The sequence below is a fragment of the Panthera onca genome, chromosome A1 (genome assembly GCF_046562875.1).
Source record: "Panthera onca isolate mPanOnc1 chromosome A1, mPanOnc1 haplotype 2, whole genome shotgun sequence".
Taxonomy (NCBI): Eukaryota; Metazoa; Chordata; class Mammalia; order Carnivora; family Felidae; genus Panthera; species Panthera onca.
Window position 1 is genome coordinate 120,545,564 of NC_138339.1, and position 25,033 is coordinate 120,570,596.

General features: G+C 41.9%; 1 protein-coding gene across 7 annotated transcripts in view; it reads right to left on the bottom strand.

Moving 5' to 3' along the window:
- The window catches only part of ARHGAP26 (Rho GTPase activating protein 26), a 423,991-nt gene that overhangs the window by 141,354 nt on the left and 257,604 nt on the right, over window positions 1–25,033 (bottom strand). For all 7 annotated transcript variants that reach the window (XM_060635852.3, XM_060635853.3, XM_060635856.3 and 4 more), the window contains exons 15-17: window positions 16,467–16,554; window positions 14,772–14,830; window positions 13,154–13,259 (exon numbers count right to left, since the gene is read on the bottom strand). In XM_060635852.3, coding sequence (XP_060491835.1) covers window positions 13,154–13,259; window positions 14,772–14,830; window positions 16,467–16,554 — 253 coding nt within the window. The remainder of the gene's footprint in view (window positions 1–13,153; window positions 13,260–14,771; window positions 14,831–16,466; window positions 16,555–25,033) is intronic.

Consider the following 25,033-nt stretch of genomic DNA (forward strand, 5'->3'; position numbering starts at 1 on the left):
AAGGCTATCTCTCAACAGAACAAGAAAACCTGATTAGCCAGCTAGACGGAGAGACATGCTTGAAATGGAAAACTGCCACCTGCCTGGTGACTTAAGGACATGGGTTTAAATGGCCCAGGGCTGGGTGTTGCTGACCCGAGCCAGCACCGGCACCTCCACTCCAGGTCACACTCCCACTGGGATGACCCTGGGTGCAGGGCACTTTTGAAGGCATGCTCTGAAAGGAGCCCCAAGCTTTTATAAAGTACTAGCTCATGTAGAAGGAGAAACAAGCATTCTGGGGAACTGAGCTGAGGTATTAGGGAAATCAAAGAATGCTATGTTTGCTGTTTTTATCATTCTGATGGCCCCATCTTCTAAATAATGATGCATAACAGGGTTACCCAGGCACTTAGGAGATCTACCAGAGAATTAATATTTGTGCCAAGGCCTATACAAAAGGGAATCTGTAATGCAAAAAATAGTGTCTTAGCAAACACAACGAATACCTGGTACTTTTACCCATCCAGCATCCTTTGAATAATGGAATCCAGTTTTCCTTGGATTACCCCTTTCTCATTATGTGTGGTTCCACCAAGAATGTCAGTTGAGAACCCCACTACTGCCTCACTAGAGAAGCAGGGGCATTACTCAAGAGAGGGTATTAGAACTCTCTTTAACTAGGAATGTAAATCTGCATGGAATCCCAAGAGAGATTCCAGGTGGTCAGAGCTAGGACATTCCAAATGCAGTGCTCCAAAGGAGCTACCCATGAGTTCCCTGGTTATTTTCCACCTCTTATTTTACTTAGTAGTTAATAAATATTTATGAGTGCCTCCTACTATGTACAAAGCACTGTTCTAGATGCTGAGGATATAGCAGTAGAGAAGCAGACCGAAGTCTCTGACTTCAGGGGCTTACATTTCAGTGAGGAGAAAACAACAATAAACAAGTATATAGAGTATATGAAATAATGATAAGTGCTAAGGAAAAAATGAAACAATGCTAGCAGAGAAGGAGCACAAGGTCTGGCAGTTACCATCTTAGAGCAAGGCCTCATTGAGGAGGAGAATGAGGAAGGTGAGATCAGGCCTAAAGACTCAAGGGCTGAGCCCTGGGGCACAGCAAACAGGACTAAAAAGGAGCAGCCAGAAGGGAAGAGGAAAAACAGGAGAGTGTGGTACCCTGGAAGCCAAGTGAGGAGAGCATTTCAAGGAAGAGGGAGTGAGAAACTGTGAAAAGCTTCAGAATGATCAGGGAAGGGAAGTCTGAAACGGATTTAGCAACACCAACATGACACTTTTCAGTGGAGGAGTGGGTGTAAAAAAGCCCATGTGGAGTAGGTTCAAGAGAGGATTTGGGAGCAGTAACACAGACAACTATTTGAGAGATTCTGCTGAGAAGAGCAGAAAGAAATGGGGCGGTATCTAGAAGGGGAGGTAAGAGCGGGAAAGGTGGTGGTTGTTGTTTTTCATTTGTAAAGGATCACAAAAATTACAACACATGCTGATAGGAAAGACTCAACGGAGACTGAAAAGTAGATAATGTAGGAGAGAGAGGGGAAAACTTTTGGAGCCAAGTCCTTATGGACGCAGTCAGGAAGCAGTGCGGGGGGTGTGGGGGGGTGCCCTGGGTGGCTCAGTGGGGTGAACATCTGACTCTTCATTTCGGCTCAGGTCACGATCTCATGGTTAGTGAGTTCGATCCTGGAGTCAGGCTCCACACTCACAGCTGGGCGCCTGCTTGCGATTCTCTCTCCCTCTCTCTCTGCCCCTCCTCCATACCTATGCATACCAAAGCTCGCTCTCTCTCTCTCAAAATAAATAAACAAACTTAAAAAAAAAAAAAAAAAAAGGAATCCACTCCAGTGCCCCAGGGCAGGGGTTGCCTTTAGGTAAAGGCACAAGACTATTCCTCTAGCATACCTGGATGAAAGGTAGAAACAGGCACAGGTGTGGTAGCTTCTGGAAGTTCTCCTGATTTCTCAGTAAAATAGGTAGCAAGATCTCAGACAATCTTCTAAAAGAGTGAAGGGCATAGGAACATGGAGTTGGAGAGTAGGATACCAGGCACCTCAGGGCCCATGAGGTTGCTTTCCCATGTCTGTTGGTTCAACTCTATTTTCAGTTATGTGACTGACCCAGAATACTTGCATACAATACTTCTGTTTTTATTAGCCACAGTTGACTTCTGCCGTTTACAACCAATGACCCAATATACCAGCTCTTTCTTGAGGCCTAAGGTCATCACATTTTCTCACTTATACTTGGACTCTTATAAATTAGTGATCCTATTCTATCAAATCCTGTTATACTCCTAAATGCGTAGAACACAAGCTTGCAATATAGCAACAGGCCAAACAATTTGGGTTCCTCTACCATCAACTGCACAGAACCAAGAAATAATGATTTACATTTATCCCACCAAATTGAAAACAATAAAGGAGTATACTACACTACTCCAAGAAAAACTTGTCTATACCTGTGAGAAAGCAGAAAAGATGGACACCAAAATTCAAACCACCTGACGATTTCTTCAAAGCTTCTTTTTAAGCTGCCAGAGTGTCTACCAAGACAGAATGAGGATAAATACACGTACAACTTTCCTCGGAGTATAGATTAATACCTCAATACAGACTTCAGTAACTCAGAGGGAAATCTATGTCTCAAGTGTACTACGGGGTAACCTGGAGGCACAGAGAACCGTTTTCACAGAGGATGGTAATGTTTAATCTGGGAATGGCATCTGAGAGGGCAGTGAAACTGAGTAAGAACGAAGGGAAGTCAGACTCTCCCACAAAGAGAAACATTTTGAAGATCACAAAGAGGAGTGGAAATTTCCAGACTGTGCAGACTAAGATGAGTCTTCGTGATATAACGTGTCATTCCCCTCCAGGAAATTAACAGTTATTAAACTGCAGTGCAGACAGCTATTTCTGAGATGAAATCAGCCTTGCAACATTAAGAAGCAGCAGGTTGAAGGTGAGTAGTTGCTCACCTCCCATAGAAATCAACCCCACAGAGCTTCTTTCTAACAGGTGCACTGTTCTACAGGGCATTTGACTCATGAAGAGCACTGAATACTCACAGGGAAGTGTGAAGCCTGGTGTAAGGTAAGACCTGAAAGCAGGAATTAACGGGCTCTTTCTCCCAGATGACCTTGCGAGGAAGGGTGAGAGCTGTGGTCAGCCCTTTGGGCCAGATGCGCAACAAACCACCACCAAAACAAACCAAGGCAAAGATGAACACACACACACACACACACACACACACACACACACACACACACACACACACAAAATTCTCCCAAGTGGACAAGAGCTGTGTGTGCTGTGTTTTTAGCACCAAGCCCTAAGGGATCTGCTGGCCAATAATGGAACTATGAAGAAAGGCCCATCCATCTCCTGGGTAAGAATGACTTGTTTTGGTTTATTTGCTTCAACAATTCCCCATCTTCCCTCACTTTAAAAGGCACAGCTCCATGATCCTCCTCCCCCCACCCCCCGATTCCTCAAACAGATTGTACAAGTTTACAGTTATGGTGGGTGTGCTATACGCCAGACACTCTTCTAAGAGCTTCATGTGGATTAATTCATTTAATCTTCATAACAACCCTAAGAAGGCAGGTGCTATTGCTGTCTCTAGGCTTCCCAGAAAGAAGAGTAAAATAGCTGAAGGCTTTTATAGTTTACTTCTATATACTTTACTAGGCGGTTCTCAGGAGGAATGAACCAGAGAAGCTAGCCACTGGCTGGTCCAAGGCCCAGCACTTGCTCTGTCTCTTGGAACCATCTCACGAGTGGCTAAGGATTACTGTTTGGAATGCCCAGCTCCCTCCTCCCATTAGTCAAAGGTTTATCCTCAGGAGTTTTAAAAAAAAAATATCCCCCTGCTTCCAGGTTGTGCAGGCAGAGATGCCATTATGTGTCATGCCTCCTCGGGGTGGGAGATAAGAGGCCGGAGGCACATGGAATGGGCATGAGGTGACAAGCCACCAAGCTGTAACTGCATGAAGCAGGGTGCAGCCTACACAACTGGTTACCGCACTGCTGGCTGAGGTACACACAGGAGAAGCCAAAAGGATCTGATGTGCTAATTTAAAAGTTCCTGACACTTATTCAATCTCCATTTTCAGAGGAAACTCGGGCATAGTGAAACAATTCACGTAAGGTTACAGAAGGGACAAGAGCAAGACCGGGTTGTCTGGGTCCAGAAATGGCCTCTTAGTCACTGTGCTCTCACTGATGAACTTCGACTGCCTCATGGCAGCTGCCAGGTTTGAGCCACAACAGTTGTTTAGAACTAGTTAGGAAACCCGTCAGTGTAAGAAAATAAGTAGTACAGATAACGCTTACCATTCGATGCAAAGAGGACACCACAAGAGAGGGCATCAGCGCCCCAAACAATGTGAGTCAGGCAATCACTGCTGCTCAGCCACAAAGAGAATTTAACGAAACCGAACCTGGGGCTAATGCAGAAGTCTGGCTCACCAGAGCAGAAATAAATGAAAGGGGGACTAAAAAGACAACACAAAAGATCAAGGGAACTAAGAGCTGATTTCTTGAAAAGATAAACCAAAGAGACAAACCTTTAGCTAGATGCATCGAGAAAAAAGGAAAGATGACACAAATTCAGAAATGCAAGAGACAAAAAAAAGGAAAGGAAAAGGAAAAGACAGACAGCTGGCTCTGCTAAAAGTTGGCAAAGAAGAAACTAAGTCATATTCTTGTTAGTTAACACTCTCACTTTTGTGATACCCCATAATAAATGGGAGCAGCCCCTAAGAAAGGGAAAAAAGATAGCATCCTTCTCTTTGCTCCTCCTGGAATTTGAGAGGGAGCTCCATGGCTGACTCTGGGTTCAGAAGAGGAAGAGGTACATCAAAGAACAGGAAAGTCATTGAAAAAATTAACCCAACAGAAGTGGAACAACTCAGTACGAACAGGAGACCCAAATCAAAGGCGCTTCAAGACGCTGTGCAGTAACAGCTTGAAGCCAAGCATTTCCCCTTGCAGAATGGGCGTTTCTTATGATGTGAAAGATTTAGTTCCTTGAATTCAGAAATGTCGTTTTTTGTTTTTTGTTTTTTGTTTTTTTGAGAGCAAAAATTTCAACTAAACTTGTGTCTTGCCTTGTCCTAACCCTAAAGCCTGGAAGGTCACGGAACAGAGACACCTTTGAGTTGAAAGTAAGTGAAGGTCTGGCAGCGAGGCTGAGTGAGGATAGAGCTCTGATTTTTTTCCTACGCTTCCGTTAATTTAAAGTGCTAAGTTGCCTGTTTGCTTTCAAGTATGTGGTTGTCCTCTTTGCAGTGTCACTTTAAATGAACTTTCCTTAGACTCTGCCAAAAATAGCTAGAGAAGGTCCTTTGAGAATCCCATTCTTAGTCTTAAAAAAAATACACTCCCCCCCTCCCCCAGCCCATACACATAAACAGGCCCAGAAGCACTTCTTTCCACTTCTTCCAGGGACCTCCAATTTATCAGAAATAATAAATATTTCAGGAGAAACACAGAGCTGGTCAGGGAAATAATTCTCCCAGCCCATTTCTGCTTGTTCATTTATTTATGTGACCGTCCAGTATCGAGCCTCTCTTTCAGGATTAGCAGATAGGCAGGCCAGGGACTGAAAATCCAAATGCCTACCCCATGGCCAGGCAAGTAGGGGGCACAAGGGACAACAGAGACAGCTAGGCCTTGGTGCACTGAAGAAGGCATGTCCAAGGCATTAGGGCATGGACTCTACACACTTGTAGTCAACTGTGAGCAAAGAGATCTAAATTCTTTCAAGTAAAATCACCCCAGTTAAAAATGTTGGAAACCTGTCCAAATTTTATAAACAGCAACATGTGGAACCACAATACCAGACAGAACACATGTATGGGCTGCTCCGGCTGGAGGCCCTTGTTTGCCACCTCTAGGTAAGAAACAAAAGATAAAGGAAGACAGACTGCCTGTCCCTTGGGAGCTCACAACCTAATAGGAGTGAGAAGGCAGACACTTGGTAAACTTCCACAAGGTGCAATGTAATACACACTAGAAGGGAGAAATGAGCAAAGGCTATGGGAGTTGAGGAAAGTGAGAGGGCACTTGAGGCAGAACAGATTCTTGTAGTCAATGGCATTTGGGTTAGGGTTAAAGAATGAGGTAGACTTTGGCAGGCAGAGGCTAGGAAGGGACCATTCCACACAGAGGAAAATGAACTGAAAGAGGCAAAAAGAGGGAGCCAGGAAGAGAATGTTTGAGAAACGGTCAAGAGACCCTCCATGCCTCTACCCAACAAATATGCATGAATGTCTACGTGCACTATGCAGCAGGGATGCAGTGGTGACGAGGGACACAAGATGATGCTGCTGAGTGTGAAAGGGTCCGATGTGGACACGGCCTTGGAGGCCATACCCAGAGCGCTATCTTCAGGGCAATGGGAAAGCTTCCTTTGAAGATTTTTAAGCAAGGGAATCCCAAGTTGAGATCTGTAGAGTTCCAAGTTCCCCGGCTGCAGAGTGTGCATTCTGGGGATTGGAAGTGAGCCAGAGCAAGGTGTGAGGAGGCCTTTGCAAGCAGTCTCGGAAAGAGATGATACCAGCTTGGACAGGGGGGTGGACAGATTTAAGAGACAGAAAGGGGTTAAAATCACCAGAACTAGCAGTTCAGGGTAGGATTCAGTGAGACAGAAGCCAAATGGAACTGCAGAATGTGGTCAACATGGCTCCATGGGGGTATCAGGGTACACCACCAGTGAGTGGCTCAGCAGCCAAGCAATTCTGTACTGGCAGCAGCGGGTGGCCAGTGGTTACTAGCGAGAAGAAAGGCTTAGGAGCCAGGGTGTATGGCGGAGGGAAGAGCGCCAGAGAAGCTCACAGGAGCTTTCCGTCTTAGAAAGTCATCATCTCAAAAGTACTATTTTCTTTTAAATGTGCTTTGTAAAATTCCACAGCTATTTTGTTTGGACTAGTCTTGATGGGGAAATAACTAGCTCTTCTCACATGTTTAACAGCTCTTCACTAAACTAAATCTTAGCTTTTAGACTTGGGATGGAAGAAGAAGCAGTATTAGAGTATCTATAAGATATATGTTAATGCCAAGTATCCATGCACACTTCCTTTTATTCTAACCCTTTCTTAAACAACTTCAGAAAATGCTAGTTAACCATTATGGTCCATCCTCCTTGGTGCCAAGGCCTAACAATGACTTTCTTTACAACCACAGGCATTTGCACACGAACCCAATTCACTCTGCTTCTAGATCATGAAGGAAATATGAAGACATCCTTCTTGATTTGCAGGAATGCCTGGAAGTACTCATACTCCCGTCACAGGAAGGTGAAAACAGCCAAGCCACTAAATGCTCAACCCTTGATAACTTGTGACAATGCAGTCTACATGTTTTGCTAAGGTCTCACTTGTATGCCAAGCATTTGCCCCACAATATTCTTCCATGATTTCTGCCATCTACAGAATTTTGTCCTTTTTTTCAAGGCCACAAGTAACATATCATTCAAATAAACATGAGACAATTGGGTAATGACCAGACTAATAGAAATCAGCATCTGACAATGAGACTAAAGTTCATTTTGCCCTCCTCATTTCTCTCTCACCTTCCACCCCCCGACTCTTGTAATTTTAGTGTATGTGTGCCCACACTGCAGATGCAGTAGTCTCCCCTCCCAAATTGGCCTATGTCTAAATCGAGTTAACACACCATGTGAGGATCATTCAATAGCTTTAATGCTCTTTGTTAAGTGTTTTTTGTTTTTTGATCTTTTAAATTTGTTTTAGAGACAGAGAGCAAGCAGAGAAGAGGGGCAGAAGGTGGGGGGGAGAGAGAGAGAGGGAGAGAGAGGGAGAGAGGGGGAGAGAGGGGGAGAGAGGGGGAGAGAGGGGGAGAGAGAGGGGGAGAGAGAGAAGGAGAGAGAGAAGGAGAGAGAGAAGGAGAGAGAGAAGGAGAGAGAGAAGGAGAGAGAGAAGGAGAGAGAGAAGGAGAGAGAGAAGGAGAGAGAGAAGGAGAGAGAGGAGAGAGAGAAGGAGAGAGAGAAGGAGAGAGAGAAGGAGAGAGAGAAGGAGAGAGAGAAGGAGAGAGAGAAGGAGAGAGAGAAGGAGAGAGAGAAGGAGAGAGAGAAGGAGAGAGAGAAGGAGAGACAGAGAGAAGGAGAGAGAGAGAGAGAGAGAGAGAGAGAGAGAGAAGGAGAGAGAGAGAGAGAGAAGGAGAGAGAGAGAGAGAGAAGGAGAGAGAGAGAGAGAGAGAGAGAGAGAAGGAGAGAGAGAGAGAGAGAAGGAGAGAGAGAGAGAGAGAGAAGGAGAGAGAGAGAGAGAAGGAGAGAGAGAGAGAGAGAGAGAGAGAAGGAGAGAGAGAGAGAGAAGGAGAGAGAGAGAGAGAGAGAGAGAAGGAGAAGGAGAGAGAGAGAGAGAGAGAGAAGGAGAGAGAGAGAGAAGGAGAGAGAGAGAGAGAGAGAGAGAGAGAGAAGGAGAGAGAGAGAGAGAGAGAGAGAAGGAGAGAGAGAGAGAGAGAGAGAGAGAGAGAGAGAAGGAGAGAGGGAGAGAAGGAGAGAGGGAGAGAGGGAGAGAGGGAGAGAGGGAGAGAGGGAGAGAGGGAGAGAGGGAGAGAGGGAGAGAGGGAGAGAGAGAGAGAGAGAATATCCTGAGCAGGCTCCACACCCAGCACGGAGCCCAACTAAGGGCCTGATCCTACAACCCTGGGACCATAACCCAAGAGTCGGACACTCAGCCAAATGAGCCACCCAGACACTGTAAATGTTCTTTTATCAAGATTTTTTACAGTAAGCAATGTGGACTGCTGATTCAGAGCTCTGCTTTTATACTGATATCCAGGCCTCTCACATATGGCCCAGGTAAGTCCTGTTTGGTATAAAAAATCACGGTGGCCCCCTTCCCCTTGCTGGAGATTGCTTCAAACCAATGAGATGTGATGGGCAGTCTGCTGGAGAACTTCTGAGGAAAATATCATCATAGCTCTTAAAAAGAGAAGCAAAGAATAAGTAATGCTCTTTCTGCCTCTGAACAACCACAGATGTGCAAGGATGCAACACAACATCTTATGACCCTGACGTAGCCAACACAAGGAGGCTGGCTAAGAGCAAGACCATAGAAATAACCTGAGTACTTCATGAGCCAAGAAATTAACTGACCCGTAGGACTGATTTTGTGTAATGAGAGACAGATTCCTTTACTGTTTAAGCCATTTTGAATTGGATTTTGTTTCTTACCTCCCAGAGCATCCTAAATGATACACTACCTCTTTGGAGGAGCAAGAAAATGGCTCTACCCTTTTGACAACATCCTAGCAACAAAGGAATGGTGGCTTCAAAAAAGGAGAGACTGAGATTGATTTCTCAGTAAGTGCTTTGGGAAAACCAGCTGTGAAAAGGTATTTTTAATAGCCACTCCTGATGCATGGAGAGTCCTTTGAAATCCTCCCAATGCAGCATAAACACTGTAATAAAATGACGATGAGCCACTATGAATGGTATGTGTGGGGATATACAAGATATTTGGAGCCATCATAATATATAAACATGAGGAAACCACCATGAAATTTGTCTTTATTATTCATCTACTCCTATTTCCTTGTACAATTCTAATATGGGGATGTCTTCTCTTTTCCACCCCTTCTACCTGATGAAGACACAGAATCACATGATTAGAAGGGAACTCAGAAAACTGAGGCTCAAGGGGTTGACTGATTAATTTCCACAAGGCCCCACAGCCAGCTTAGTTTTCTATTATTAAAAAGGCTTTATGCATGATTTTAAAACAAAGTCATTTGCTGAAACTCAATTTAATGCAGTGCCAAACTGTAAGGATATGGGAAATCAAAACTGGATTTTTTTAGTAATTTCATTATGAAAATCTCCTTTTTAAACTCACTTCTTGGAGGTTCTTTGTCTTATTTCCTTTTTAAAAAAAATTTTTTTAATGTTTATTTTATTTCTGAGGGGCGGGGGAGAGAGAGAGCATGAGCAGGGAAGGGGCAGAGAGAGAAGGAGCCAAAGAATTTGAAGCTGGCTCCAAGCTGTCAGCACAGAGCCTGATGTGGGGCTTGAACCCACAAATGGTGAGATCATGACCTGAGCCAAAGTCGGATGCTTGAGCCAAAGTCTAATACTTAGTTAAATCCCAATCCATTCCACTCAATGCCATTTCTCTCTCCTAGAAAACCCCTGCATGTGGCCCATTCTCTAGGTCAGTGGTTCTCAAAAGACTCTTTGCATCATAATTACCTGGGAAATGAACCAGATGTGCAGATTCCCAAACAGAGTTCAATTTAGTAGAGCAGGGGTGTGGTCCCCCAATGTCAAGTGTAAACACAGCCCAAGTGAGTCTAACTGTGCTTTGAGGGCATGTGACTAGGCACATGGCTCCAGATTGTATACTAGATTCCAGGATCCAATAAGAAAACACCTAATTATCATAGATTTAAGCTTTAACAACAAAAATGTGTGCATAGTTGCCTGTAATTTTTACGTTCCCCCTGAGGTCTGAAACAAACCCAAGAGCTCTATGATTTGGATGTTCCCTGGTAATCATTTGCTTGAAGGCTTTTTGAGTTTGTAACTATATCCTCCTCTAAGACTTTTATCCCCTCTGAACACATTTCTACATGGGATTAAATACAAAATGTCTTAACTCTCCCTCCACAGTGAAAATAAATCAATTTTGGAAAGTACTTCAAAAAAGCACTCTAAGAAATACACAATACAAAATGTCTTCCCTTTGAATCAGACTCCTGAGAGGCACAGGGCAAACACAGTAGGTAAGGAGAGAAGTGAACACGAGTTTTCCAGCAGATCCAGCCTTGAAACCAAAACTTAGGAAGAAAGCTGAGTGTTAAGTAAGTGGACCAGAGGAACAACAGATGAGGCATATCCGAGGTTAAGTCTGAAACTGAGAAAACTGGAACTAAACAGACAAACTCCTTATTCCAAGTTAACTTGCCTCTCCTGGTCAATTTTAAAATGGGACAGCGCTGTAAATGAGCATACAGCATTTAAGTGGAATCTGAGAACTCCTCTGGGTGCCAAAGCATTTTTTCAGAACTAAATAAATACTCCTTACTGGATTCAGCAATGCTCATTTATACCCATCTCCTCCAAGACACTTTAAATCCCCATCTTCTGAGACCAAGAACACAGCCTGCTGAGAACCTGAGTCTGTGTGTTGTAACATCAGCTCTGAGTCACTCTGCAGTCTCTATGTAGATTTCTTTTAACGATTAAATGAACAACAACAAAAAACCACATAAGCTCATAGAACCAAAGAAAATCACAGTGAGGTATCAAAAACAAGGCATAATGCTCCATAAATGCTATACTATAACTAACTCCAACAACAAACTTGGTTTAAATTGGTTAGAAGACAAAAAGCCAAGGTCAAGGTGTCACTTCCATATTATAGGTGTATTCCTTGTTAGTTCAGGGACAAAGATGAACTGAATTTAATGGGGTTGAGAGTGGTAAGTTGGACAAGAGGGAGAAAGCAAACTACCCTGTAGGAGATAAACAGGCTCAGTCCTCAGGGAAGTTTTATAATGGGCAAATTCAGTACTGGCTCTGCTGGATCACCATTTACTCTCCATCATACTCGGTCCAATTAAGCTCTCATCACAACTCCAAAGCTTGAAAAGCCCACCGCTGTCAGCCGGTTGCTAAGCCTTCTCCTCCAGCTGCTCCCAGGAGGCTCAAAACCTAGTGGCCACACAACAGCCACGAGGATCCCCACACATACTTGGCTGGAGTACGTATCCGCAACTGCCTGTTTCAGTAAAGGCCCTTCAAGTGTGCAAAGTTTTGCAATTAAGATCTAAAACAGCTTTTCCATTTAACAAATGCCTGACTGGGTCGTGTGGAAGAGGCACCAAACCGTCATCTCCGAGCACGTGGAGTTACTTTTGAAAGCCCAATTCCCATTATTTTAAACACACTTCATCAGAATTCTTTGACACTTTTTGGGCTTTCGCCTTGCATGTTCTCTGCTATGCTTAATTGTTTCTGAACACGCAGTTCCAATACGGCGCTGGAAAAAATACATGTGACCAATAATGGAGCAAACCTGGACTCTGCCTAATTGCTTCTGACCAACATGCTAAACACTCTCGTTTCTTCATAATTAAGATTTCTGCAGAAATCTTCATGGTAACACGTACACTCTCTCCCCAAATGGTAGGATCAAGTGCTTGGTAGAAATATGAAAACAAACTGGTATAATCTTCCTCAGCTCACTATCAACTTATCCCAAAGACCTGACTTAATGGCATGAGGAAAGTGTGGGCAAGGGCCAAATGTATAACACATGAATCAGTTCAGTAGAATGTAGGGCTTAATGGTTTAAGTTAGCTGTTACACTCTTTTTTAATACGCCAGTCTCCAAAGACATTCATCAAAGTCAGTGGAAGGTTAGAACATACATACATGTAGTCACTGACACAGCAAGGGAAGTCAGGAAGGCCATTCCTAAAAGGGTCTAGCAATATCAAGTACACAAATTCAAAACCATTCCAAGAGTAAATATTCTTAGCAGGAAAATCAGGCCTCTCGAGGAATGCTTTGATGATCTTGGAGGGGAAGTGGGCACTTGCCAAATTCCTTTATTCTCTAGGTTTTAATACATGTTACTTTTCAAATCAATGACATTGTAGTTAAAGGGGAGCCTACTATCCATTCATCTGACAGATGAAGAAACTAAGGAATTGAGAGGTTCTGTGGCTTGTCCAGTACTCATAAAGTGGCTTGTTAAGAACAATCAACTCTAGAACCCAGGCCTCTTTACTCCAAATCCCAGGTCTATAAACCCACAACATATTCCTTTTTGTCTCTGATTATCACAAGGACAGAGAACTCCTGGAAACTCTGCTTGTGACCCAGTTATCTCAGATGACATATTCCTGTTTGCCCTTGATCATGACAAGAGCAAAAGCCCCCTGACAACTCTGCCTGGTGGCCCGATATCATGGGCACTTCCCCAGCCTCCTCTGCAAAGATCAGCTGGCATTTGGTGCTGTTATCCACTGCAGTGAACATTTCACACATTTCTTTCCTAAGCCTCCGGCATACCTGATGCAATAGAGGGAGAGGGAAACATAAGCAGCATTGAGACCAGCTTTAGCGCTAAGACATGAACTTCCTAGGGGTGATAAAAGGGCAGCATTCGGTGTCAAACCTACTTTGCCAAGTGGTTCATGAGCAGCTGTAACATCTGCCTATTTTTCTCTGGGAGCCGATGAACAAGGCTATGGATTTCAGAGACTCGAGACTCCTGGTTCTCCAGTTCTGCAAAGGAAAGAAGGAGGTAGTATTTGATCAGTGTCACAGGCAAATCAGATTACAAGACAAAAATCAAAGGAAATCAAAGATTGGGCCCTAAGAGACCAAGGACTTCTCAAAGGTTTAAGATCCTGTTCTCCGCACTCATGACTAGATCTAGAAGTGTTTTTAATGATGCTTCTTGTAGCAGTTTATTAAAAAAATGACCGTCAGAGAATTCAAGCCAAAATGATGACAGGACGAAATGGAGCCAGTCAATTGCACACTCAGAGCAGGCAGAAACTTGGTAGCAGCTGGCTTCCTAGAATGACGGCTTCATTTCAAGGAAGGGAGGAACTTTATGCACTTGTCAAATGATAAACAAATTGTACATGAACAACATTACAAGGGTCTCAAGTATCAAAACAACGCCTCAAGATAGCATCCAACAAATCAAAGGTAACGTCCGGTTGTTCTCAATTCATGCATGACAACCAACCAGCCTGGTAGAAGAAATGGCTGGTAAAATATGTAAATCTTTCTGCCAGCCTGTAATCTCAATCCTGGCCTGCCATGGCTCGGCTGACTTTGGGCAAGTGGCTTCATTTCTCTGGGAGACAGAATGATAGTGCTCACCACACCTATTTATAGGACTGATGTGAGGTTTAATTAGAGAATGGCTGCTACAGGTTTGGAATTTCTCGGAGAAAGAAATCACATAAACATGATCTTCACTCCCAGCTTTCTCTCAAGTCTTTCTCCTCCCTCTTTTAAGGAGACAACTTGAGAAGATAAGGCCATCAGAACATTAGGTATTAATCAATTAGGCCAGTAGTGGCTACCAGGGTAAATGGACTCTGAAGGCTCAAAGGAAGCAGAGAGAGGCACAGAAACTCTCGACATAATAACACGGTGGAGACTCATGCCAGATTTAAATCTGATAGAGAATCTTACTGCTCCTTACAGGAGCCCTGCCCCACGTCGACAGATTCCAGTATATTTAGGGTAGCTTGCACCTAATCCCTATGTATTTTAATACCAGTGATATGACGCAAGGGGCCTGGACGATATAGCTGAAGAATGATCATAAGCTGTAAATGGAAGCCATGATGGAAAGAGGACTGGGAAGTTATATAAATGGTGTCATATTCAAGGAAACACTTCCAATGCTCAATTTAGGTAATGTGCGAACTCTGATTCATTCTGCAAAATGCTACTCAAGGGCTGGGAAACAACCCAAGGAGTTAGAACTCCAATAATCAAAATTAGAAAGCCAAACTTGCTTTTCTCTCTTCCCCCCAACCCCAAAACACACTTCTGAAATTCCTCTCAACTGTAAATTCAACATGGTAGCAAGGCCCTTGACAATCCTAGTTTAGTTTCATCTCTATTTTGTGTCTACCTCATGAGCACGTATGTTGGTAGTTTACACGCAAAATATAAAGGGTAGAAAGTATTTATTTTGGGATACTGACTGTTCTTTGAAATAGAAAAATCTATCCCTCTCCCTCTTACAACTGTGACAAAAAGAAAACCTACTTGCTGCTTTGATGAAACTTCTTTGAAACTGGTACATCATGAGTGGTCCCGGAAGCATTCTGGGATAAAAGGATATACACAAGTCAGCTTCATAAAAACAATCACACTCTACAAATCGTGGCTTAGATGCTGCCCAACTGTATAGAGACAAAGATCAAGGGACACGACAGCAACTCAGCTTAGTCCAACTGAGTTTCCCTTTTGAAAGGGTCCTGAGATTTCACATGACATTTTCACTCTTTCTTTTCAAAGGGAATGGATGCAACTATGTTTCCTAGTTACAACCAGGAAAGTGCTAATGTGAAAGTCTAGCACAAACCAAGAGATTTCCCTTTCAGTCGGTGACTCACCCATTGACAACAGCCTTTTAAGAGGTGTCTGAGAAAAAGGCAACTAACTAAACATTTGCAATTACCTGCGCTTAAACTCTTGTCTTCCCCAGCAGCTTGTTATTACAATCAGTTCCTCTGGAAACACTATGAGAGACTTCTGTGTTTTTGTGACCAATTCACGACCGAGTGTTTCTCCAGAATGCCAAAGGGCTAGATCCCCTAACGTTAGGCAAGATATAATCAAATTTTATCTGTTTTTTTAAATGTTTTATACTTACTGTTTATTAGCTAATTACTATCAACATCCAGAAGGTCAGTGCTAAATACAAACCTCTGTAATATAGTTTTGTATAAACTACAATGGTAGTATTTGTGGTATGAATGTTTAAAGAATATGTTTACTCAGTATGCTTAACTGTAAACTTCAGCTTTTTTTCTGACAGTCCAAATAAGCTTCTCAACACACTATAAATTATTCTTGGCTCAGATTTTATTTTATTCTCATTGGATCTCCTCATTTGACTCTTGATAATCACTAGCATTACATCTTACTCATGACTTCAAGATCCTTCCATCAATTCCCCAATAGCCAATAAAACCTGCATCACTCATTCCTTTCCTATTGCTCTCCTTGGTTTTTGAGCCAAATGAATCTTCGCAAAATGTGAACAAATGCTTTTGTAATTCATGAGTGTAGTTCTCTTCTTTGTTGAACACTGGACCCTCCCCTAGCCTTCAAGTCCAGCGTAAGTTTTGGTCACTTCATGAAACCAATATGAAGGCAGCTTGACTCACCCATTCCCTTAACAACCAAGGGAGGGGCAGGGACGTAGGACGAATAGGACATATATTGTTAAAAGAAAAGGAGTCTCTTCAATAAAGGAATGTTTTCCAACGTAAGAGAAGGAGTCAAAAGGGACACCCGTTAAGTCCTCTATTTAATGGCCAATGTCAGCAACACAGTCAATCTGTACAAGGCACAAAACCACCAAAATACACAGGACATGTAGTCACACTGTCAACAGAATGAGATACGCGGTTCCTTCTTTTCTTAATAGAGTATTTGGGGATTTCAGGAAAGAGCCTATTTTAGGTTCTGTTAAAGGCTGATTCTCATAGTGGCTTCTCATAAAAAGCAAAGCTTCTTGAATCACTCAATGGCACCATCGCACAATGGCACCCCATCAAGTACAGAGGACTTACAACTGGTGTGACCAGCTGAGCTAATTGCACCCACACATGAGCTGTTTCCACATCTCAAACACCCACCCAGCAGCTCTCTGGAGGCTGAAAATAAAACTGCTTTCTTCCTGATTGCATGATAACAAGCTGGCACCCTGCCCTGCAAATGAAAAGCCCCTACCTTAGGTAGGTCTTCAAAGCACTAGTGATCGTCTTTATCTCCCATTCGGCACAGATATCAGTCTCCGTCTCAGAAGCAGTTTTGGGGTCTGAAAAGAAGAAAAGACCATGTGTAAAGAGGAGCAGAAAATACAGCTAAACACAAGAATACTAAAAACATTCAGCTTCCCTATTAACCAAAGAAATCCAAATTAAAACCAAAACAACACCTATTTTTTTGTGGGCTAAGAACATGGTTAAAAATGCAAATGTCTATGGACGGCAAAAATGCAGTGAAATGATCCTCTCATAAATTGCTGGAGGCAGAAGAGATAAAATGCAATAGTTTTGAAAAGCAATTTGGCAATATGTATCGAGTCATAAAAATGTTTATACCCTTTGAAGCTGTAATCCCACTTCTCACAATCTGGCCTCAGGAAATAAGATAAAGCAAGATTTAAGTTACATACCCCAGAAATGTTCAATACACACTAACGCTTTTCAACAGCAGAAAAAAATTTAAAAGGAGATAACCTAAATGTTCAATGATGAAAGAATGATTAACTTTGGCATGTCTCCCCGATGGAATATTATGTTGCATTTACATGATAATGCTAACCACGTAACACTATGGACAATGCCTAGCTTATCATGCAATATCAAGCAAAACACAAAAAAACAAAAACAAAAAAACACACCAAGATTTAAAAGTTTGTGAGAAACTTATAGGAATAAAGGCTGAAAGGAAATAGTCTAAAATTAAAATAGTGATTGGGTTAAAGTGTTAGAACTATAATCGTTTTTATACTTTCTATACTATGACTTTATTCCATTACTTTTTATTTTATTTTATTTTTTATTTTTAAAAATTTATATCCAAATTAGTTAGCATATAGTGCAACAATGATTTCAGGAGTAGATTCCTTAGTGCCCCTTACCCATTTAGCCCACCCCCCCACAACCCCTCCAGTAACCCTCAGTTTTTTCTTCACATTTATGAGTCTCATGTTTTGTCCCCCTCCCTATTTTTATATTGTTTTTGTTTCCCTTCCCTTATGTTCATCTGTTTTGTCTCTTAAAGTCCTCATATGAGTGAAGTCATATGACTTTTATATTTCTCTAATTTCACTTAGCATAATACCCTCCAGTTCCATCCACGTAGTTGTAAATGGCAAGATTTCATTCTTTTTGATTGCCGAGTAATACTCCATTGTGTGTGTGTGTGTGTGTGTGTGTGTGTGTGTGTGTGTGTGTATACACACACACACACACACACACACATACATACCACATCTTCTTTATCCATTCATCTATCGATGGACATTTGGGCTCTTTCCATACTTTGGCTATTGTTGATAGTGCTGCTATAAACATGGGGGTGCATGTGTCCCTTCAAAACAGCACACCTGTATCCCTTGGATAAATACCTAGTAGTGCAATTGCTGGGTAATAGGGTAGTTCTACTTTATTTTTTTGAGGAACCTCCATACTGTTTTCCAGAGTGGCTGCACCAGTTTGCATTCCCACCAGCAGTGCAAAAGAGATCCTCTTTCTCCACATCCTCGCCAACATCTATTGTTGCCTGAGTTGTTAATGTGAGCCATTCTGACAGGTGTGAGGTGATATCTCATTGTGGTTTTGATTTGTATTTCCCTGATGATGAGTGATGTTGAGCATTTTTTCATGTGTCGGTTGGCCATCTGCATGTCTTCTTTGGAGAAGTGTCTATTCGTGTCTTTTGCCCATTTCTTCACCGGATTCTTTGTGTTTTGGGTGTTGAGTTGAGTTTCATAAGTTCTTCATAGATTCTAATCATTTATCTGATATGTTATTTGCAAATATCTTCTTCCATTTTGTTGGTTGCCTTTTAGTTTTGCTGCTTGTTTGCCTCGCTGTGCAGAGCTTTTTATTTTGATGATGTCCCAATAGTTCATTTTTGTTTTTGTTTCCCTTGCCTCCGGAGACGTGTTAAGTAAGAAGTTGCTATGGCCAAGATCAAAGAGGTTTTGCCTGCTTTCTCCTTGAGGATTTTGATGGCTTCCTGTCTTACATTGAGGTCTTTCATCCATTTTGAGTTTATTTTTGTGTACGGTGTAAGAAAGTGGTATTCCATTACTTTTATAAGTACTTTTTTAACCACCGTATGCCGAGAAGTGCAATGGGGACCACCATAATTACAATGGATCCTTATCATTTCTTGTCTCCTCTTGTGTAGACTAGTAAATCAAGGTGTGTATTTTAAAGGAGCATGTATTATCAAGGGAGGGACCACTCCTATGGTTAGTCTTCCTGGGAAGCCCATAGGTAAATAAAAATAAGAGGCAGAGGCTGGGGAGTATGAATGATTTCACAAACCAATAGGGCCCCACCTTACTGCTGTTGACGTGGTCGGAAGTGATGTCCTTCAGGAAACTGAAGACAGAATCCAGCTTCTTCATACACAAGACTAGTTAGTGATTTGCCTCCCAACACTCGCTCCTGTTTCCTTTTGCACAGTGCCTCATGTTCCATCACGCTGTTATTCTTCTCTGGTTCCTACTGCAGGTGCCTGGGGGAAGGCTCCAGCTTCCAGGGAGCTTCAGGATAAGATTTAGACAGGCCAATCAAATCCCAGCATCTCTCTGGCCTCATGGCTGGTTCAGGGATTAGCCCAATACCTAAGCCAGCTGCATCAGAATGAACTTCAGGACCTTCCTGGAAGACAAGGGGAAGCCTGTCTGCTATTCCCTGTTGGTCTTACCTGCAAGGTTATCCAACTGTGCTAAGTGCCACCATCTAGATCCTCAGAGTCAAGTCTGACAGACGAAGCCAGAGACGAGAGAAGCAGAGACAGGTGGTCTGGATGATATGGGTGGAGTCTGTATATATCGCCATACTTTTTTAGTCATATGAGCCAATAAATTCCCTTTTTCTTTAAGCCAGGGAAGGTCAGGTTTTTGTTTTTTTGTTTGTTTGGTTTGTTTTTTTGAATAATCCAAAGAGACCTAAATGATACAGCAGGTGAGCAGAGACAGCCACTGGACTCTTTTTGGACAGTCTCAAAGGAAAAAGAGATTTCTCCTACAGAGTCAACAGCCATTCAGCTGGAAAGGAGGAATGAGTCACAGGTGGGCACAATGGATTTTCCATTTACTGGGAAAGAACCCACTTTCATTCTAGTAGGAAGAGGCCAAATAATTATGAGTAGATTAAGGATTTAGGCTCTAATCCCCAGGTAAGGGCACAAATCCAGCCAGTACTGACTGCTCTCAGTATGTTCCCCTGATACATATTAGATGAGATAGAAAAGACCCCACCTTATCAACTCTTTGGCCCTTAAAGGCAGCAAACGCCTTTGCAGGTGACCCTGGGCATTAATGAAGTCTGTCTTGCCACACAGAACAAACACTGAACAACCTAGAGAGCGCAATTTTATTTCTAGGGTCACAGAATGGTCAACTCCAGAGTTCTATCACAGCAAATTTCTGAAAAGTGAACCCCAATGTCCAAAACGTCTGCCGCTTTAATTCTTTTCTTGCTTTGTCATCTCTTACTCCCTTAATGGTTTCTTCCTGTGGAAGAGTATGTACCAAAAAACTCTGCTTAGTCTGACCTTTTTCCCATCCCCATCCCTGAGCCACATGGAGGGCTGCCATAGCGCACGGCTCCTGGACGCGAGACAACTGTTACTGTACATTATTCGCAGGAACAAACCAACTTCTACCCAAGGAGAGAGCACGACACTAAACGAGCAGCAGCTGGCAGGTCTGGGAGTTATGAACTGTTCCATGGGACCACATTTAGCAAACTAATGATTAGCTTCCACTTATTCAGGCTCTGTAACCATAGGAATATTGTGTAACATTACAGAGAGGAGAGTCAAATTACAGCCCGGCCAAAGGGCTTTTTATAGCACCGAAGAGGCAAGGCTCATAACTTGAGGACATCCATTTTAATTTAATATCCAAACTATATTGAAGACAGCCTCCCAAACCACCTCGTTTTCAGAAAGTGCTGCCAATTTCCACACTTCCCTTACCGATGCTCCCCCTTCACCTAGCAGAGCTTCCTGGTGGCATCCGAATATGAGCCAAGGACATAATTACACTTTTCTTCTGAACTCAGTACATGTCTCTCCACCATGCAACCTCACCACTGCAATGCATGGTAAATGGACCTAAGCTAGAGGAGGAGACCAAGGTACAGAAAGGCAGCCTCTGGGGAAAGTGAAACATGAGTATTTCTTCCTGAACCTACTACCACATGAATTGAGAAAAATAGGAGACAGACTGGAAGCAGTGGTTACAAGCAGAAATCGTCTCAGAAATGTCATCCTGATCAGCTCCAATATCTCTAACAGTGTATGCACACACAAGCGCACGCATAAATACCTACAGCTTTTTAAAAACAAACAGAAGTACACTGTATATGTCACTTTGTACACTATGTTCATTTAACAGAATCTTAAGAAATTGTTGCTTATTGGCACATAAATTTATCTACCTCACAGTCTGTCCCTGCACCACAGTTGATGTCCTCTGTGAGGCAAATGAGGCTGTTCCCTGGGTTTTGCTATGAGAAACAGCGATATCAACTACTGTTTCCTTGTACCTGTCTCACATTTAGGAAAAAAATCCTACAAGTGAAATTTCCAGTTCAAGAAGTACACGTATTTTTAAATGTTAAAGATATTCCTCAACTACCCTCAGAGGCTGTCCCATGAGATTTCAGAGTGACTCCTTCCCCAAATCATTGACAACAACATCCAAAACTTTGATGTCAGCCAAACTGAGAGGTGGGGAAAAAAAGGTCATGTTTTTAATTTGCCTTTTTTAATGAGGAAGAAGGTTGAGAATCTTCTATGTGTGTTTTTGAAATTCATGGAGTATACTCACCCTTTTTGAGCACCCACTTCCATTTGTGACAAACGTATGCAGTCATGTAACGACCACAATCAAGATAAAAATCATTTCCATCACACACAAAATACCCCCGTGCCCTTGTAAATCAACCCCCTCCCTCCACCGCCAGCCCTGGCAACCACTTTCACCAAGCCTAATACTCTTGAAATCTATCTGAGCTGTTATATGTACCAGTAGTTCAATCCTTTCATCACTGAGTAGCATTCAGTTTACAGATCTGCCACAATTTGTTCATCCATTCATTGGGTGATGGACATTAGGTATGTTTCCAAGTTTTTACTGTTAGGAACAAAGCTGGTATAAATATTTACATACAGGTCTTTCTATGGATTATAATTTCACCTCTTGGGTCAATACCTAGTAGTGAAACTGGGTAAAAAATGGTAGGAGTAGGTCATATAGTAAGTACGTTTCACTTCAACAGAAATTGCTAAATTGTTCTCCAAAACAGGTGGGTCATTTTGCTTTCCTACAGCAACCTCTTCATAAGCATGTGATATGGTCAGGTATCTAATTTTGAAATTTTAGCTATTCTAGTAGGCATGAAAGGATAATTTATGTTTTAAATTTCCTTTTCTTTAAGAACTAATCATGGTGCTCATCTTTTTTTTGCACTTTTTGGTCATCTGTAAATTTTCTCTGGTAAAGTGTTCAAATCTTTTACCCATTTTTAAAACTGAGTTGGTTGTGTTCTTATTACTCAATTACTTGAGTTATTTTTAATATGTTCTGGATACAAGTCACTTACCAGATACACATCTTGCAAAACTTTTCTCATCTGTAGCTTGCCATTTCTTTTTCTTAATACCTTTTAAAGAGCTTAAGTTTTTTATTTGGCTCTAATTTATACGTTTTTCCTTTTATGTTTCCAGCTTTTTGTATTCTAGTTATGAAATCTTTTCTAAACCAAGGTCACCAAAATTTTCTGTTTTCTTCTACAAGTTTTGTAGTTTTAGCTCTTAGAGTTAGGAATATGATCCATTTTGAGTTAATTTTTATATATAGTCTAAGACAAAGATTTAATTTATTTTTCTCCCATATGGATTTTCTCCCACCAGTACCATTCGCTGAAATGACTATCCTTTCCCCACTGAATTATCTTGACGCCTTTATCAAACATCAATTGACCGGGGTGCCTGGGTGGCTCAGCTGGTTAAGCATCCGACTTCAGCTCAGGTCATGATCTCACACAGTCCGAGAGTTCAAGCCCTCCAAGTGTCACAGCCCTCTGTGTTGACAGCTCAGAACCTGGAGCATGCTTTAGATTCTGTGTCTCCCTCTCTCTCTGCCCCCTCCCCAAATAAAAAACATTAAAAAAATTAAGCTTCCTTTAACTAAAAACAAAAACAAAAACGATCAATTGACCCTATATGTGTGGGTCCTATTTCTAGATGCTCTTGTCTGTTCCCCTGATTTTTCTGTCATTCCTTAGGAAATACCACGTGATCTTACTCTGCTTGTACAAATGTTAGTTGTATTTTCTTTACTGTCTTTAAAATCTTCTCGAGCCTCTCACATTCTTCATCTCTACAACATCTTTAAGGAAGTTTATAAACATATACTATCCACTATGTAAATTAGACTTCATTTACCCTATAAGTAATTCTTTCAAGACTAGATTTAATACGTACCAATGTGATAAGTAAATTTGTATTTTCTGATTATATAAGTCATACATCTTAATAACTTTCATATTTTTTGTATGTTTTTATATCTAGTGCCTAAGAATCCAGAGTATCCAGGGGTGCCCAGGTGGCTCAGTTGATTAAGCGCCCAACTTCGGCTCAGGTCATGATGTCACGGTTCGTGAGTTCAGGCCCTGAGTCTGACTCTGTTGCTGACAGCTCAGTGCCTGGAGCCTGCTTCAGATGCTGTGTCTCCCTGTCTCTCTGCCCCTCCCCAGCTCACACTGTGTCTTGCTCTCTCTCAAAAATAAATACACATTTAAAAAAAAAATTAAAAAAAAAAAAAAAAAAAGAATCCAGAGTATCCACACCCACTGCTATACTAAGATCCAAAAGCTCTTACTGTGATAGATCCCTGTCTTTTGAGAACCTGCCTGCAGCATTCCAATAAGCACAAGTGATGGTGGGATGGGCAGAGAGGAAGGTGGGCTCGCATCTGGGCTGTTACCCGAGAACTCAGGATTATGGTTAATAGCAACCAATCCTTCATCCTAACAGTCTACAATGTCCCAGTCCTGCACCATCTGTCTGTTCTCCTTTACTGATGGGTAAAACTGGAATGCATTGCATGGCTCTGCTGCTTCCGTGAGTCTACAGTCTTCAAAGTCTGGGGCTGTTTCCAATCATTAGTAGGCAAGCCTTCAGATCTCAGAAGTTGTCATGAAGAATGACATAAAGAATCCTATTTAGGATTTCTTCTGAAAGAAGTCTTTTCTTGTTTTATTTATGCTACTCTGTACAAGGACATGGAAAATGAAGGACACAGAAAAAAGAATGTCTGTCTAGACATTCAAGATCTCAGAGGAGTAAGGAAGGACAGCTCATGGTGGGGATCAGAAATCTCTGGGTGACGCATGCTATTGTAATTTGGTGCTTTAAACCTTTGCAGTTTAACACCTTCCAGGTGTTCTCTGCAGCACTAACCTTGCTTTAGACATTAGTTAAAAAGGAAAAAATTACAGAATGAGGAAAACAAAAACCCACATCAACACAGAATTTGAATTCCTTCACCACCATTGTGAAATACTAATCAAGATGCACAAAAAAAGGGAAATGAAGTTTCAACAGCACAATTAGGTTCACAGTCAACATTCTGCCCGTCACCAGAGGAATATCCACTAGGCAGAACTCAGTGAAGTCCTGAGGAAAATCAACTTGCAGGAACAACATGATAGGCAATGGCCCTCCACACAGATATGGGGTACAACTTTGAGAATTTTTGCTGACATATAAAGAATCAGGAGAAAAACAGACTTCAGAAAGATTAAAAATAATTAAGATAAGCTTTTTCTTTAAAGATTGATAATTGCAGGATAATGAACAAAAAAACAATTTATTTTCCTTTGAAAAAATATGTGTAAAAACGCCTTCATCAGACCCCAAAATGTATAAAGGACTGACTATATGGTGATACGTAAAAGTAGTAGAGGGGGGAAGAATTTTCTCATTATACGATTATTGGTCAATCAGGTAAGTATTTGAGAAAATGGAGAGTTTCCATTTTACATAAATATATTCTTGATGGGTTTAAAGAAAACAAAAAAGTTTTGTAATCCTAGAATGGAGATCTTTTAAGGCAAAATTCATCTAGAAAAAGGACTAATTTCATACAAGACTGGACTTTGTTAAAAATTTAAAATATTCCTAAAGGGGTGCCTGGGTGGCTCAGTTGGTTAAGCGTCTGACTTCAACTCAGGTCACGATCTCGCGGTCTGTGAGTTCAAGCCCCGTGTTGGGCTCTGGGCTGATGGCTTGGAGCCTGCTTCCGATTCTATGTCTCCCTCTCTCTCTGCCCCTCCCCTGTTCATGCTCTCTCTCTGTTTCAAAAATAAATAAACGTTAAAAAAAAAATTTTTTTTTAAATAAATAAAATAAAATAAAATATTCCTAAAAACAAAACCACAAGTGCCATGAATAAAGTTCAAGATAAATGACAATCTGGGAAAAAAAATACTGGTGACATAGCCTCCGTATCTAGAAAGTTCTTACCATCACAAGATGGA